Here is a 13804-nt window from a genome sequence, read left to right as displayed (position 1 = left end):
TACTTTCTGTAGAAAGGGTACACTCGCCAGCAGTTTTGCCACAAGAGTATGCGGAACAAAGGAGACAGGCTCATTTATAATCTGACGAGGCCACCCTCCTACTGCGTTCGGTTTCCATTGGCTGGGACAGGACCTCACCTTCTGTATTTGTCCGACTGGCTAGCACTTAGAACTTTTTAAAAGAGGCAAAGGCATAGGAGAACAAAGGAAGGAGGAAGTAACTTGTGGAATGTTGAGAAAGGTTAAAAACACCTTTAAATAAGGAAGAGGAACAGGCTATGCCCTAATGCTTGTTTGGATCAGTATAAGCATGTTAGGGCAAATATTTAGGCTAAATTGTGGGAGCTAAGAACATAAAGTATATTGATTTTTTATTATGGCTAGCAGATATTTAAGAATGTTTGTACAGGTCTTTGAATAAATTTTGCTTTTAAGAGAAGTTACTATTTATTTCTAATTAGATGGGGAGGAAAGTTTTTGAAGAGGAACCTCTACTTTTTACAATTTCCCCTCTTATTTCATAATTCTTCTTTAAACTTGTTTAATATGTTTTGACTTAATTTTTTTTTTGTCCTTTTAAGAGAAGTAATTTTTCAGAATGGGGGGAGGAGAATTAGGAGTTAACTCTGCAAGAGTGGCAGAGATAAGTTTTTGTATAAAATTTCAAAGGCAGGGAATAATATAACAGCCTACAAGAATAAGTACACCAATAACAAGAGCAAACGAGGTGAGAATTGAAGTTAAATTTTTTTTTATCCGCTGAACCAATGTTTTATTATTTTAGAAAAAGAGCTATTTATTTTAGAATTTTTGGCAAGTTTATCGGATAGGGCTGTTAATCCTTGTAGCACTTTTGTTATAGTTCTATCAGGGGCAGTATTAGGAATAAAGGTATAACGTTGAGTTTTAATTATGACACAAACTTCTTTTTTTGCTAATATTATATTTAAAGCTATTTTATTTTTCTGGACCATCTGGCTGGTAGGTCCTAATTGCTTAGCTTTCTCTTTGATGGCGTCCTCAGTGTAATTTATGAATCGTTGCTGATTATAGTAGATATAGTTTATTTAGTCTACTTAAAAAAAATTTATAGTTACTTAACAGAACAACATAGATTTAAACTCTGCAGCTATTTGATTTTGTGCTTTAAACTTATTTGGCACTTCTCATAGGACCTTAATAGCATTTATGTAAACCTAAGGTTTAAAGGACTCATGAGGAGTTTCCTTTGGCCTGCAGTGTCTTGTTTTTACCTTTTTTTTTTTTTTGGTGAAATGCCAGGGTGAAGGGGATAGCCAGTTGGATTAGAGCATAAGTACTGCTCCAATTATTTGGCAGTGTCTAGTAAAAGTCCTCTACAATATCACCATAATTTGCTTGGGGATGGCTAAGCGTGGACTGATGGGCAAGCTCTTGGAAAGGCTTGAGCTCCTTGCATCCTTTTATGCTTCTAAGGAACACCAAATTTTCCTCTTGCCGTGAGAGGCACAAAGTAAACTTGGCATTCAGAGGTGGAAGCCGGCTTGCCCTCGGGGGCGGACCCCCGGGGTATTGAGTTTCAGGAAATAACAGATAGAGAGCTCAGCATGATGGATTATCCTAAACTGTGGGATTTTGCAAGAGAGCCACCATATGTCCGTTTCTGGTCAATGAGGAGACCATCCGAGTGGAAAGGGGATAATCTGGACCTCTGGCCTACCATGCGTACAAGCGTGATAATAATTTTTATTTAAAGTGCGAAGGGAATATTTAATTCATTCCAGCCAGGCATTTGCATCTTGATATTTTGTCTTGATGGCCAAGGTCTGTCTTAGATGTCTTATTTTTACAATAGACAACCTAGTTTTATTATTAGATGTAGGGGCAACTGGTGTGGGATCTAGAACCGAGGCTACTGAAGAAGGGGAAGATGGGGGAATAATGCGTATTTTAAAAACACCTAGGGGGTCTTTTTCATTTATGTCAATCCCCATGCCACCTAAGCGACTAAGGGCAGGTCTAGAGTTAGTTAAGGTGGAGGTGGTGATAAAGAGAAGGACAGAGTTACATTGATAAGGGCTGACAGTTAGAAGGGGTAGCCCTTTTGGTGAAATAGATGAAGGGTTTTAGATCTGCACAAACCTTTTTTGTGGAAGTCTAACTTTGCTCTTGAGTAGTTTAAAGGATGTAGTCCCATTTACTACAAGGTTGCCAGGCTGTAGGAGCAGAAAATCGATGCCTTGGCTGCAGGTGCTCACAATGATGAGTGCTATGGGTAATTGTGTCAATTAGAGGGCCGGGACATAAATATTTGTGTGAAAAGGCTAGCTGTCATTAATCTTTTTTTATTGCCACAAAGTATGGGAAAACAAGCATTAAAGACAATGGTCTAAGGTGAGTTAGACTTAGTTATATTTATAACAAAGGAGCTAATAACAAAAGAAAAAAATATATAAAAGATGTATTAAAATGAAGCTTTCTTTAACTTAGTAGGGCTTAATCTTAGTACAGTAACCCATAATTCTAACGAAGAAGATGTTTTCTTGACTCGAATATGATGGGTCCATTCTTTCTCAGCTGTGCGGACGGCAGTCTCAGTGGTTAATACATAAAATAGGGTCCTTCCCAGGCTGGAGTTTTTTTTTTTAATCTTTTTTTATCTTTTAATAAGAACATGGTTTTCAGGCTGGTGCTGGTGTACTGGAAATTCTAGGGGTGGTACCTGTGCTAAAAGACTTTTAGCTCTGAGGGAAAAGAAAGTGGAAAATAAGCATATAATTTTTGTTGCATATCCTGGGGCTTGAAGCCCCATGGTGACGCCTCCCGCTCCATTCCTGCTTAGCGCCGCCCAAGGGATGCTGTGGCCCTGCCCCCTCTTGAAGTCTTGGCCTTCTTGTGGCCTTCACCACCCCTGCGTGCTATGGCCTTGGGGATGAGGGGCGTTGTGACTTACCTGGCCACCCTCGGGACTTAAAAAAAATAAACACCATTTTATATTTGACTATTTTTTGTATAATTTTATACTAAATAAGTTAAATTTTACCTTTATATTAATGTGCTATTAATGTTAAATTTAATTTTAGTAAAATATTGTAGACATTATTTATCCAATTTTAATGTCTGACCATAAAGCAAAACTTTTATAGACTCATTTTAATTTTTTATATTTGTTTTTTTCTTGATGATTTGCTTGAGTTCCTCATAGATTCTGGATACTAGTCCTTTGTCAGATGCATAGTTTGTGAATATTTTCTCCCACTCTGTGGGTTGTCTGTTTACTGATTATTTCCCTTGCTACGCGGAAGCTTTTGAGCTTAATTAAGTTCCATCTATTCATCTTTGTTTTTGTTGCATTTGCTTTTGGGTTCTTAGTCCTGAAGTCTCTGCCTAAGCCACTCTCTAGAAGGGTTTTTCCGATGTTATCTTCTAGAATCTTTATGGTTTCTGGTCTTAGATTTAAGTTCTTGATCCATCTTGAGTTGACTTTTCTATAAGGTGAGAGATGAGGATCTAGTTTCATTCTTCTACTCGTAGCTTGCCAATTATCCCAGCACCATTTGTTGAATAGGGTGTCCTTTCCCTACTTTGTGTTTTTGTTTGCTTTGTCAAAGATCAGTTGGCTGTAAGTATTTGGGTTTATTTTTGGGTTCTCTATTCTGTTCCATTGGTCTGTATGCCTATTTTTATACCCAGAACCATGCTATTTTGGTGACTATGGCCTTATAGTATAGTTTGAAGTCAGGTAATATGATGCTTCCTGATTTCTTCCTTTTGTTCTTTTTCTTAGTTTTGCTTTGGCTATGTGGGCTGTTTTTTGGTTCCATATGAATTTTAGGATTTTTTTTTCTAGTTCTGTGAAGAATGATGGTGGTATTTGGATGGGAATTGCATTGAATTTGTAGATTGCTTTTGGCAGTATGGTCATTTTCTTTATTTCTTTCTTTCTTTTTTTTTTTTTTTTTTTTTGAGACGAAGTCTCGCTCTTGTCCCCCAGGCCTGGAGTGCAATGGCGCGATCTTGGCTGACTGCAACCTCCGTCTCCCGGGTTCAAGCGATTCTCCTCCCTCAGCCTCTCGAGTAGCTGGGATTACAGGTGCTTGCCACCACGCCTGGCTAATTTTTGTATCTTTAGTAGAGATGGGGTTTCACCGTGCTGGCCAGGCTGGTCTCAAACTCCTGACCTCAGGTGATCCACCTGGCTTGACCTCCCAAAGTGCTACGATTACAGGTGTGAGCCACTGCGCCCGGCCAATATGGTCATTTTCACGATATTCATTCTACCCATCCCCGAGCATAGGATGTGTTTCCATTTGTTTGCGTCATCTATGATTTCTTTCAGCAGTGTTTTTAGTTTTCCTTGAGAGGTCTTTCACCTCCTTGGTTAGGTATATTCCTAAGTGTTTTATTTTATTTATTTTATTATTTGCAGCTATTGTGAAAGTGGTTGAGTTCTTGATTGCATTCTTAGCTTGGTTGCTGGCGGTGTATAGCAGAGCTACTGATTTTCATGCTTTAATTTTGTATCCTGAAACTTTGCTTGAAACTTTGCTGAATTCATTTACCAATTCTAGGAGCTTTTTGAATGAGTCTTTAGGGTTTTCTAGGTATACAATCATATCATCAGCAAACAGCGACAGTTTGACTTCCTCTTTGCCGATTTGGATTTCCTTTATTTCTTTTGTCTGATTACCTGGCTAGGACTTCCATTACTATGTTGAATAGAAGTGGTGAGAGTAGGCATCCTTGTCTTGTTCCAGTGCTTAGGGGGAATGCTTTCAATTTTTCCCTGACCAGTATAATGTTGTCTGTGGGTTTGTCATAGACGGCTTTTATTACCTTAAGGTATATCACTTCTATGCCAATATTGCTGAGGGTTTTAATCATAAAGTGATGCTGGATTTTGTCAAATGCTTTTTTTTTGCGTCTACTTAGATGATCCGGTGATTTTTGTTTTTAATTCTATTTGTGTGGTATATCACATTTATTGACTTGTGTATGTTAAACCATCCCTGCGTCCCTGGTATGAAACCGACTTGATCATGGTGCATTATCTTGACATGCTGTTGGATTCTGTTAGCTAGTATTTTGTTGAAGATTTTTGCATCTATGTTCATCAGGGATATTGGTCTGTAGTTTTTTTGTTGTTGTTGTTATGTCCTTTCCTGGTTTTGGTATTAGGGTGATACTGGCTTCATAGAATGATTTAGGGAGGATTCTCTTTCTCTATCTTGTGAAATAATGTCAATAAGCCTGGTACCAATTATTCTTTGAATGTCTGATAGAATTTAGCTGTGATTCCATCTGGTCCTGGGCTTTTCTTTATTGGAAATTATTTTTTATTACCATTTCAATATCACTGCTTATTATCACTCTGTTCAGAGTTTCTATACCTTCCTGGTTTAACCCAGGAGGGTTGTATATTTTCAGGTTTTCTACTTTATGCACATAAAGATGTTCATAGTTGCATTGAATGATCTTTTGTATTTGTGTGATATCAGTTGTAATATTTATCATTTTGTTTTTAATTGAACTTATTTTGATCTTTTCTTTGATAATTTCACTAACAGTCTATGAATTTTGTTTATTTTTTCAAAGAACCAGCTTTATGTTTCATTTATCTTTTGTGTTGTTCTTTGTCTGTCACAATTTCATTTAGTTCTGCTTTGATCTTTGTTATTTCTTTTCTTCTGCTGCATTCGTGTTTGGTTTGTTCTTGTTTCTCTGGTTCCTTGAGGTGTGACCCTAGATTATCTATTTGTACTCTTTCAGACTTTTTGATGTAGGCATTTAATGCTATGAACTTTCTTCTTAGCATCACCTTTGTTGTATCTCAGAGGTTTTATAGGTTGTTTCTCTATTATCATTCATTTCAAAGAATTTTTTAGTTTCCATTTTGATTTCATTATTGACTCTATGATCATACGGGAGCAGGTTATTTAATTTCCATGTATTTGCATGGTTTTAAGGTTCCTTACAGTTGAGTTCCAATTTTATTCCACTGTAGTCTGAGAGAGTACTTGATATAATTTCAATTTTTTTTAAAAATTTTTGAGACTTGTTTTGTGGCCTATTATATGGCCTATCTTGGAGAATGTTCCATGTGCTGATGAAAAGAATGTATATTCTGCAGTTGTTGGGTAGAATGTTCTGTAAATATCTGTTAAGTCCATTTGTTGTAGGGTATAGTTTAAGTCCAAAAATTTTTGTTTGTTGACTTTCTGTCTTGTTGGACTGTCTAGTGCTTTCAGTGGAGTATTGAAGTCAACCAGTATTATTGTGTTGCCATCTGTCTTATTTCTTAGGTTCAGTAGTAATTGTTTTATAAATTTGGGAGCTCCAGTGTTAGGATTGTGACATTTTCCTATTGGACTAGTTCTTTTAGCATTATATAATGTCCCTTTTTGTCTTTTTTAACTGCTGTTGCTTTAAAGTTTGTTTTGTCTGATGTAAGAATAGCTACTCCTGTTCCTTTTTGGTGTCCATTTGCATAGTGTATCTTTTTCTACCCCTTTACCTTATGTTTATATGAAACCTTATGTTTATGTGAGGCCTTATGTGTTAGGTGAGTCTCTTAAAGACAGTAGACACTTGGTTGGTGAATTCTTATTCATTTTGCTGTTCTGTATGCTTTAAGTGGAGCATTTTGGCCATTTATATTCAATGTTAGTATTGAGATGTGAGGTCCTATTTTATTCATCATGCCATTTGCTGCTTAAATACCTTACTTTTTTATTACTGTGTTATTTTATAAGTCCTATGAGATTTATGCTTTAAATGTTTTATGTTCTATTTTGGTGTATTTCGAGGATTCATTTCAAGATTTAGAGCTCTTTTTAGCAGTTCTTGTAATGCTGGCTTGGTAGTGGCTAACTCTCTCAGCATTTGTTTGTCTGAAAGAGACTTGATCTTTCATTTATGAAGCTTAGTTCACTGGATACACATTCTTGGCTGATAATTGTTTTGTTTAAGGAGGCTAAAGATAGTACTCCAAACCTTTCTAGCTTGTAGGATTTCTGTTGAGAAATCTGCTTTTAATCTGATAGGTTCCTTTATAAGTTACCTGATACTTTGCTTCACAGCTCTTAAAATTCTTTTCTCTGTCTTGACTTTAGAGAGCCTGGTGACTATGTGCCTAGGCTATGATCTTTCTCCAGGGTGTTCCCCGGGTGTTCTTTGAGCTTCTTGTATTTGGATGTCTAGATCTCTAGGAAAGCCAGGGAAGTTTTCCTCAATTAATCCCTCAAATATGTTTTTCAAACCTTTAGATTTATCTTCTTCCTCGGGAACACCAGTTATTCTTAGGTTTGGTTGTTTAACATAATCCCAAACTTCTTGGAGGCTTTGTTCATTTTTTTTTTTTTTCTTTTTTGAGACACACTTTAGCTCTTGTTGCCCGGGCTGGAGTGCAATGGGGCGATCTCAGAACACTGCAACCTCCACCTCCCAGGTTCAAGCAATTCTCCTGGCTTAGCCTCCCAAGTAGCTGGGATTACAGGTGCCTGCCACCACGCCCAGCTAATTTTTTGTATTTTTAGTAGAGCCAGCGTTTCACTATGTTGGCCAGGCTGGTCTCGAACTCCTGACCTCAGGCGATCCACCTGCCTCAGCCTCCCAAAGTGCTGGGATTACAGGCATGAGCCACCATGCCCGGCAGCTTTGTTCATTTTTAATTCATTTTTCTTTGTCTTTGTCAGATTGAGTTAATTCACAAGCCTTGTCTTCAAGCTCTGAAGTTCTTTCTTCTACTTGTTTGATTCTATTGCTAACACTTTCCAGTGTGTTTTGCATTTCTCCAAGTGTGTCCTTCATTTCCAGAAGTTGTGATTTTTTTTATGCTCTCTATTTTTTTGGAGATTTTTTCCATCCATATCCTGTAACATTTTTTAAATTTCTTTAAGTTGGTATTCACCCTTCTCTGGTGCCTCCTTGGGTAGTTTAATAATCCACCTTCTGAATTCTTTTCTGGCAATTCAGAGATTTCTTCTTCTTCGGTTGGATCCACTGCTGGTAAGGTAGTGTGATCTTTTGGGGCTGTTAAAGAACCTTGTTTTGACATATTACCAGGATTGTTTTTCTTCTTCCTTCTCATTTGGGTACGCTATATCAGAGGAAACATCTGGGACTCAAGGGCTGCTGTTAGGACTTTTTTTGTCCCACAGGGTGCTCCCTTGATGTGGTGCTCTCCCCCTTCTCCAAAGGATGGGGCTTCCTGAGAGCTGAACTACAGTGATTGTCAACACCCAGCAGAGCTACTGTGCTCTAGGCTCCAGGCTGGTACTGGGTAGTGTCTGCAAAGAGTCCTGTGATGTGGTTTGTCTTCAGGTCTCATCCATGGATGTCAGTACCTGCTTCTGTGGAGGTGGCAGGGCAGTGAAGTGAACTCCATGAGGGTCCTTGGTTTTAATTTTGTTTATTGGGATAATTTTGTGTTGGTTGTCCTCCAGCCAGGAGGTGGAGCTTTTAAGAGAGCATCAGCTGCAATAGTATAGGGAGGATACAAGCTTGCCCTAGGGTCGCTTGAAATAGGATTTGAGTTTCTCAGGTGGTGGGTGGGGGGGCCACAGAGCTCCCAAGAGATTATGTCCTTTGTCTTCTGGCTACCAGGGCAGGTAGAGAAAGACCATCAGGTGGGGGCAGGGTTAGGTGTGTCTGAGCTCAGATTCCCCTTGGACAGGGAAAGCTGATGCTGCTGTGGGGGATGGGGTGTGATTCTCAGGCCAATGGAGGTATATTCCCAAGGGAATTATGGCTGCCTCTGCTGTGTCATGCAAGTTGCCAGGCAAGTTGGGGAAAGCTGGCAGTTACAGGCCTCATCCAGTTCCCACACAGCCTGAAAGGCCAGTCTCACTCCCACCATGCACCCACCAAAAACGCTGAGTTTATTTCCAGGCAGCAAATGAGCAGAGCTGAGAACTTGCTACCAGCCTCCCTGCTGAGAAAGCAAGCAGGGCTTTCAGAGTTCAAGCCTCCCTGCCTGCTGTGGCTTCTGTGCTGGTGTCTGCACTCCCAGATCACCCCCACCCCTGGGTTCTGTCCAGGAAATTTTGTGTTTGATCGAAACTTCAGCTGGAAGTTTTCTTCTCCCTGTGGTATTTCCCCAATTCTACTGGCAGCCCTCCTGAAGGACCTTTGTGAGACAAAGTCAGAAATGGCTTCCCTGGGGACTGAGAGAGCCCACAGGGCTCTTCCCGCTGCTTCCTCTACCCCTGTATTTCGCTCAGCTTTCTAAATTCACCTTAGCTCCAGGTAAGGTCAAATCCTTCACTTGTGATCCAGACCTTCAGGTTCCCCAGTGAGGATGTATGTTCAGGGGTGGATGATCCCCTTTCACACTTTCACACTTTGGGCACTCACAGCTTTTTTTCTGCTGTCTCCTGGAGCCTGCAGCAGCAATCCGCTTTTTTTCAAACGTGCCATTTTGAATATTCCACTCACATTTAAATGGAAAAGCCTATTAAGATATATTATGAGAATGATGTTCCTCATAGGCTTCAAAAGGATATAAAACTCATGGTAAATAATAAAATATTTGAAGAAATTAGGAGGGTGGGGAACCAATATAATGCAGTGGCCAAAAGCAAGGACTTTGGAATAGGATAGACTTGTTCTACATCTGGCACATTAGTTTCCTGATATTGGGAAAAATAGCTTTTAAATATTTCTCATAAGATTGGTTTAAAAATTAAATGAGATAATGGAAAAATATTTCTTATTCCATTGCCTTGTACATTATGGGAAATCAATGTGCAATAGGTCCTATTGCTCTTAGCAAGATAAAGACAAACACTGGAAAGATTTCTAGGGAGAGAAAATGTCACATGCAAATGTTAAAATGTGAAACAGCATAGTGAGTTCTGTATAAATTGGTATATGTAGAAAGGTATAGGAAAATGATGCAAGACAGGTAAAAAGCAGCCCTCCAACAAGCTGGCTTTTGTCATAAAGACAGAAATGGAGTCTCCAATGTAAAAACATCAGTAAGTAGTTATTGAAAGATTTTAGGAAGAAGAGTACTTGATCATTTCACATTTTAGCAAAAAAAATATTCTGACAATTGCCTGGAGGGATACATTAGAGAGAGACCATGTTTGGAAGTAATGAGACCTATTAGAATCTAATAAAGGATGATATTCTCACAAATGAAAAGATGTTGTGCTTCCTCTAATATTGAAAACCATTAAACAGAAAATGAATACTTTCAGATAAAGAAAAAACCAAACCCGAGAAACAATGACCCCAAGAGCATGAAGCTACCCCAGGAACAGAGTCAGCTTCCAAATCCTTCAGAGGCCAGCACAACCTTCCCTGAGAGCCATCTTCGGACTCCTCAGATGCCACCAACAACTCCATCCAGCAGTTTCTTCACCAAGGTACAATTTCCTGGGTCCCATGCCTCATGTCTCCCCACCATAATTTACAGGGATCATTAGACTGTTGAAAGAGCTACTGCTGTAATCTCTGTGAATGTACAATCTTGGTATGAAATTATGTCACTCAATCATTTATTGAATTCATACAGTGAGATAGCACCACATCATAATCTTTACTATCTAAAAGGCATTCATTTATATAATGATTTCTAACTTTAAGAGGATTACTATCTTGTATTGCTCCAGTTGTAGAGAGGGTAAGAGAGAGTGGCCAGACAAGCAGAGACAAAGACAAGAATGCGTTCAGATCCTACATTCCCGTTTCTTTTACCCATTTCCCCTTTGCTTATTAGTAATATTTCTGATTTTATTTTCATAGTTCCAAGTTTGTACCCCCATTACATATTTTGACACATGGTATTTTCTTGATGGGTATCTGTTTCTCCTATGTCATCACTGGTGAGAATCTCCTTAAATTTTACATGCCAACTTAAATGTTTTCCTCTGGCAAGTTCTTGCTGATACAAGATACTGGAACTGATGAGTCCTCCCATTCTTTGCTTTCACAGGGTCTCCTGTCAATGAGGATTAAATTACTAATTTCATAGAAGTGAACAGAGAGACTTACTTTATAATGTGTTCCCCATACTTCCTTGATCTGAGGTTTTCCTTAACAGGGTCAGCATAGCTCAGGTTATATCTGTAGAACAGAGCAAACCTACAAATTCAGCCTAGAACATGGAACAGCAATGACAATAATTATATTTCTACTTTTTCAGCACTTAACTAAACGTTGGTTCTTACATGTTGTTCCTGATATGTACGTTATCTCATTCTTTCTTCATAACCATTAGGAGGATGCTAATTCTGCCCCAATTCACAGAGAAGAAAATAGAGGTACAGAAAGGTTAAAAATCTTCCTCAAGCTTTCAAAGAAAGTTACAGTCATGATTCATATCCAGTCTTATTTAAACCTAAAACGTGAAAAATTAATGATTATATATGGCTTTAGATTAGGAGTTTATATATGCCATGTCAGTAATTTACTTATTAGTCGCGTAACAGTTACATAGCCCACGCTTTGCAAACCTTCTGATAACAAATGTGGCCAGTGGTGATCAGAGTGTGTTCTAATAAGTAAACCACCCTCCAGAAGTAGAATCCTTTCATTCGCCTCTCTAACAGAGTGCATTTTCTATATTAAATATCTGAATGACAGAAGTGGTAGAACTATGGAAATTAAACTAATATTAATAAATAACAAAAAAGGTTAAAAATAGTCAAAATAAAGGAAGTTATACTTCCTTGCCCTTGGTAAAGAGTATTTTTAAAAAATCACTTACTTGGTAATGCCAAGGTAAGTTCTTCAATATTTCTAAATACATTTGAGAACCTTGAAGGATTCTAGCTGGCTGATGCAGACTACAAAACAGCAGAATTCTGCATCTGGAATTGTGGATTTTAAAGAATCTTTCTAGCAAAGTGATGATCAAAACATCTAAAGCAACATAAGGCTGGGTTTCCTGGAGCCTGAAGAGCTGCAGGAAAGAGAAAGAGTAATTTAATTAAGTAAAATTTATGTGATTAAATTTCTCACTATTAATTAAGTATATTCATTGAGACCCTACTAGTCTCTGTGTCTTTTGATATTTACAAGGTATGCGTTCATGAAGTGCTTCCTGACTCAAGAGGATTACTGTCTTTTGTTGATCCAGGTGTAGAGAGAGATTGTGGGGAAGTAGCCAGATGGAGGAAGATGAATACAAGAATATGTTCATTATCTTTATTCCAATTACCTTTCATCCTTTCACTTCGTTCATGACCACATTCCAGGTTTTATTTTAAAATACCGATGGTCTTTTCCAAATCAGAAGCTTTGACATATAGATTGCTTCCTTTGCTGGGATCACTTTCTCCAGTCTCTTCTTGAACCCAGCTCTCCACAGGCCCCAGCCTAAATCCCTTCCTAGAGCAAGTCCTCACTGGCAACCACGTTTCAGACTAGGTGAGATCCTCCCATAGTTGGTTCTCTCTGGTCCTCCCTTTGTGAGCTTTCCTAGCTCCCTTTATTTTTCCTAATAGCATTTAAACAGTTGGGGTGTGGGAGTAATTTTCTCCTTTTATATACCATAAGCTCAGATGGTAGGTAGCGTCTACCCCAGAGGAACAGAATACAAGAAGGGAAAAAGTCAGTTCATGCTATGTGCATCAATTCTTATTCCAGATTACCTTTTGCTCAGCAGTGATATGACCCTTGTAGTCACCTGCACTGAGGGTTCAGAAGCCTGTACCTGTGGTGAAGGGGCAGGAAACTTGGAGGAAAAGCAGAAGGATTAAATCATTATTTTTTACAGTTGCTTCTTACCCAAGCCCCAAGCTGTATTCTGACCCAGCAGCAGATACCTCCAGCCACCATGTACACATCCTGGAAGAGAAGCTTCCTATATTTAAGGATTCTCTATTTTGATTTTTTTTTTTGGTTTGTTTTCATTGTTGTAATTTTTAGCTAGCTTCAGAAAGCTGTATTTCCCTCCATAGTTTATGCAGGTGTTATTTGAAGAACAGAACCTGTGTCTTTTTGCCATCTTGGCACAGGTGGCTGTGGAAGGAGCCCTTGCTCAGTCATTGCAATCTAAGATCCATTTTCTTTGTGCCTTTTCAGTGACTTAAGTGGCATCTCCAAACAACTATGCTTTTATCACTCATATTTCTTTGAAAGGATTATGTGAGAATTTCTAAGTCCCACCTGCTAAAATATGAATCACAACCCTTGCTACAGCTGTACAAATGATTGTGCTGTATGTGAACTTCCCTGGAGCACAGGAATCCCAGGAGGATTATATGCCTTCATGGCCTCATGCACCTAAACACACTACGCAGCCATTTATTCTTGGGTGTCCACTATCGTCTGTAAATACAGTTGTTTGTCTAACTACTTTCCTAGTGACTCCCCAGATGAGTATAGTCTTGTTCCACTGATCATAGGGTTTCCCAAAGATTTTCTCTATGGTATACGCTCTATATTCATTGAGATTTAAAACAAACAGCCTATTCTTATCATTGATTTTTTTTCTGTTCTGTACACCTAAAGCAAGAAACACAAATTGACATGAATCAGGAGCAGGGATGGGAGGGGAGATAATTACTCTGAGAAAAAAAATTACATAGTGATTTAAAATATTATTCAACCAAAGATTACATTTCTCTCATCTAAATTCTACTCTGGTTATGGGACTGTTTTACTTAAATGAATTTGAGAAGATAATACTCCAAGGTACTCTCGTGAATAAGTGGCAGAAATGAATAGAGAAGTCTCTTTAATAAAAAGCTTCCCATACCAACTCGATCTAGGGTTTCTGTCAACAAGGTAAACAGAATATGAGACGGCAGTTAATCAGAACACACATACAAATCCCTGCAGAGACAGTGTAATAACAGTAACATAAATCGTATTT

General features: G+C 38.5%; 1 protein-coding gene across 12 annotated transcripts in view; it reads left to right on the top strand.

The window, feature by feature from the left end:
• Positions 1 to 13804, top strand: part of IFI16 (interferon gamma inducible protein 16) — a 50859-nt gene that overhangs the window by 22206 nt on the left and 14849 nt on the right. For all 12 annotated transcript variants that reach the window (XR_010152170.1, XR_010152178.1, XR_010152172.1 and 9 more), the window contains one exon: positions 10182 to 10349. Coding sequence is in view for 9 of the 12 variants with exons in the window: in XM_054687371.1 (XP_054543346.1) it covers positions 10182 to 10349 (168 nt within the window). In the remaining 3 variants the exon portion in view is untranslated. The remainder of the gene's footprint in view (positions 1 to 10181; positions 10350 to 13804) is intronic.

The sequence above is a fragment of the Pan troglodytes genome, chromosome 1 (assembly GCF_028858775.2).
Source record: "Pan troglodytes isolate AG18354 chromosome 1, NHGRI_mPanTro3-v2.0_pri, whole genome shotgun sequence".
In the NCBI taxonomy this organism is placed as follows: domain Eukaryota; kingdom Metazoa; phylum Chordata; class Mammalia; order Primates; family Hominidae; genus Pan; species Pan troglodytes.
This window is presented reverse-complemented; position numbering and strand designations above follow the sequence as displayed.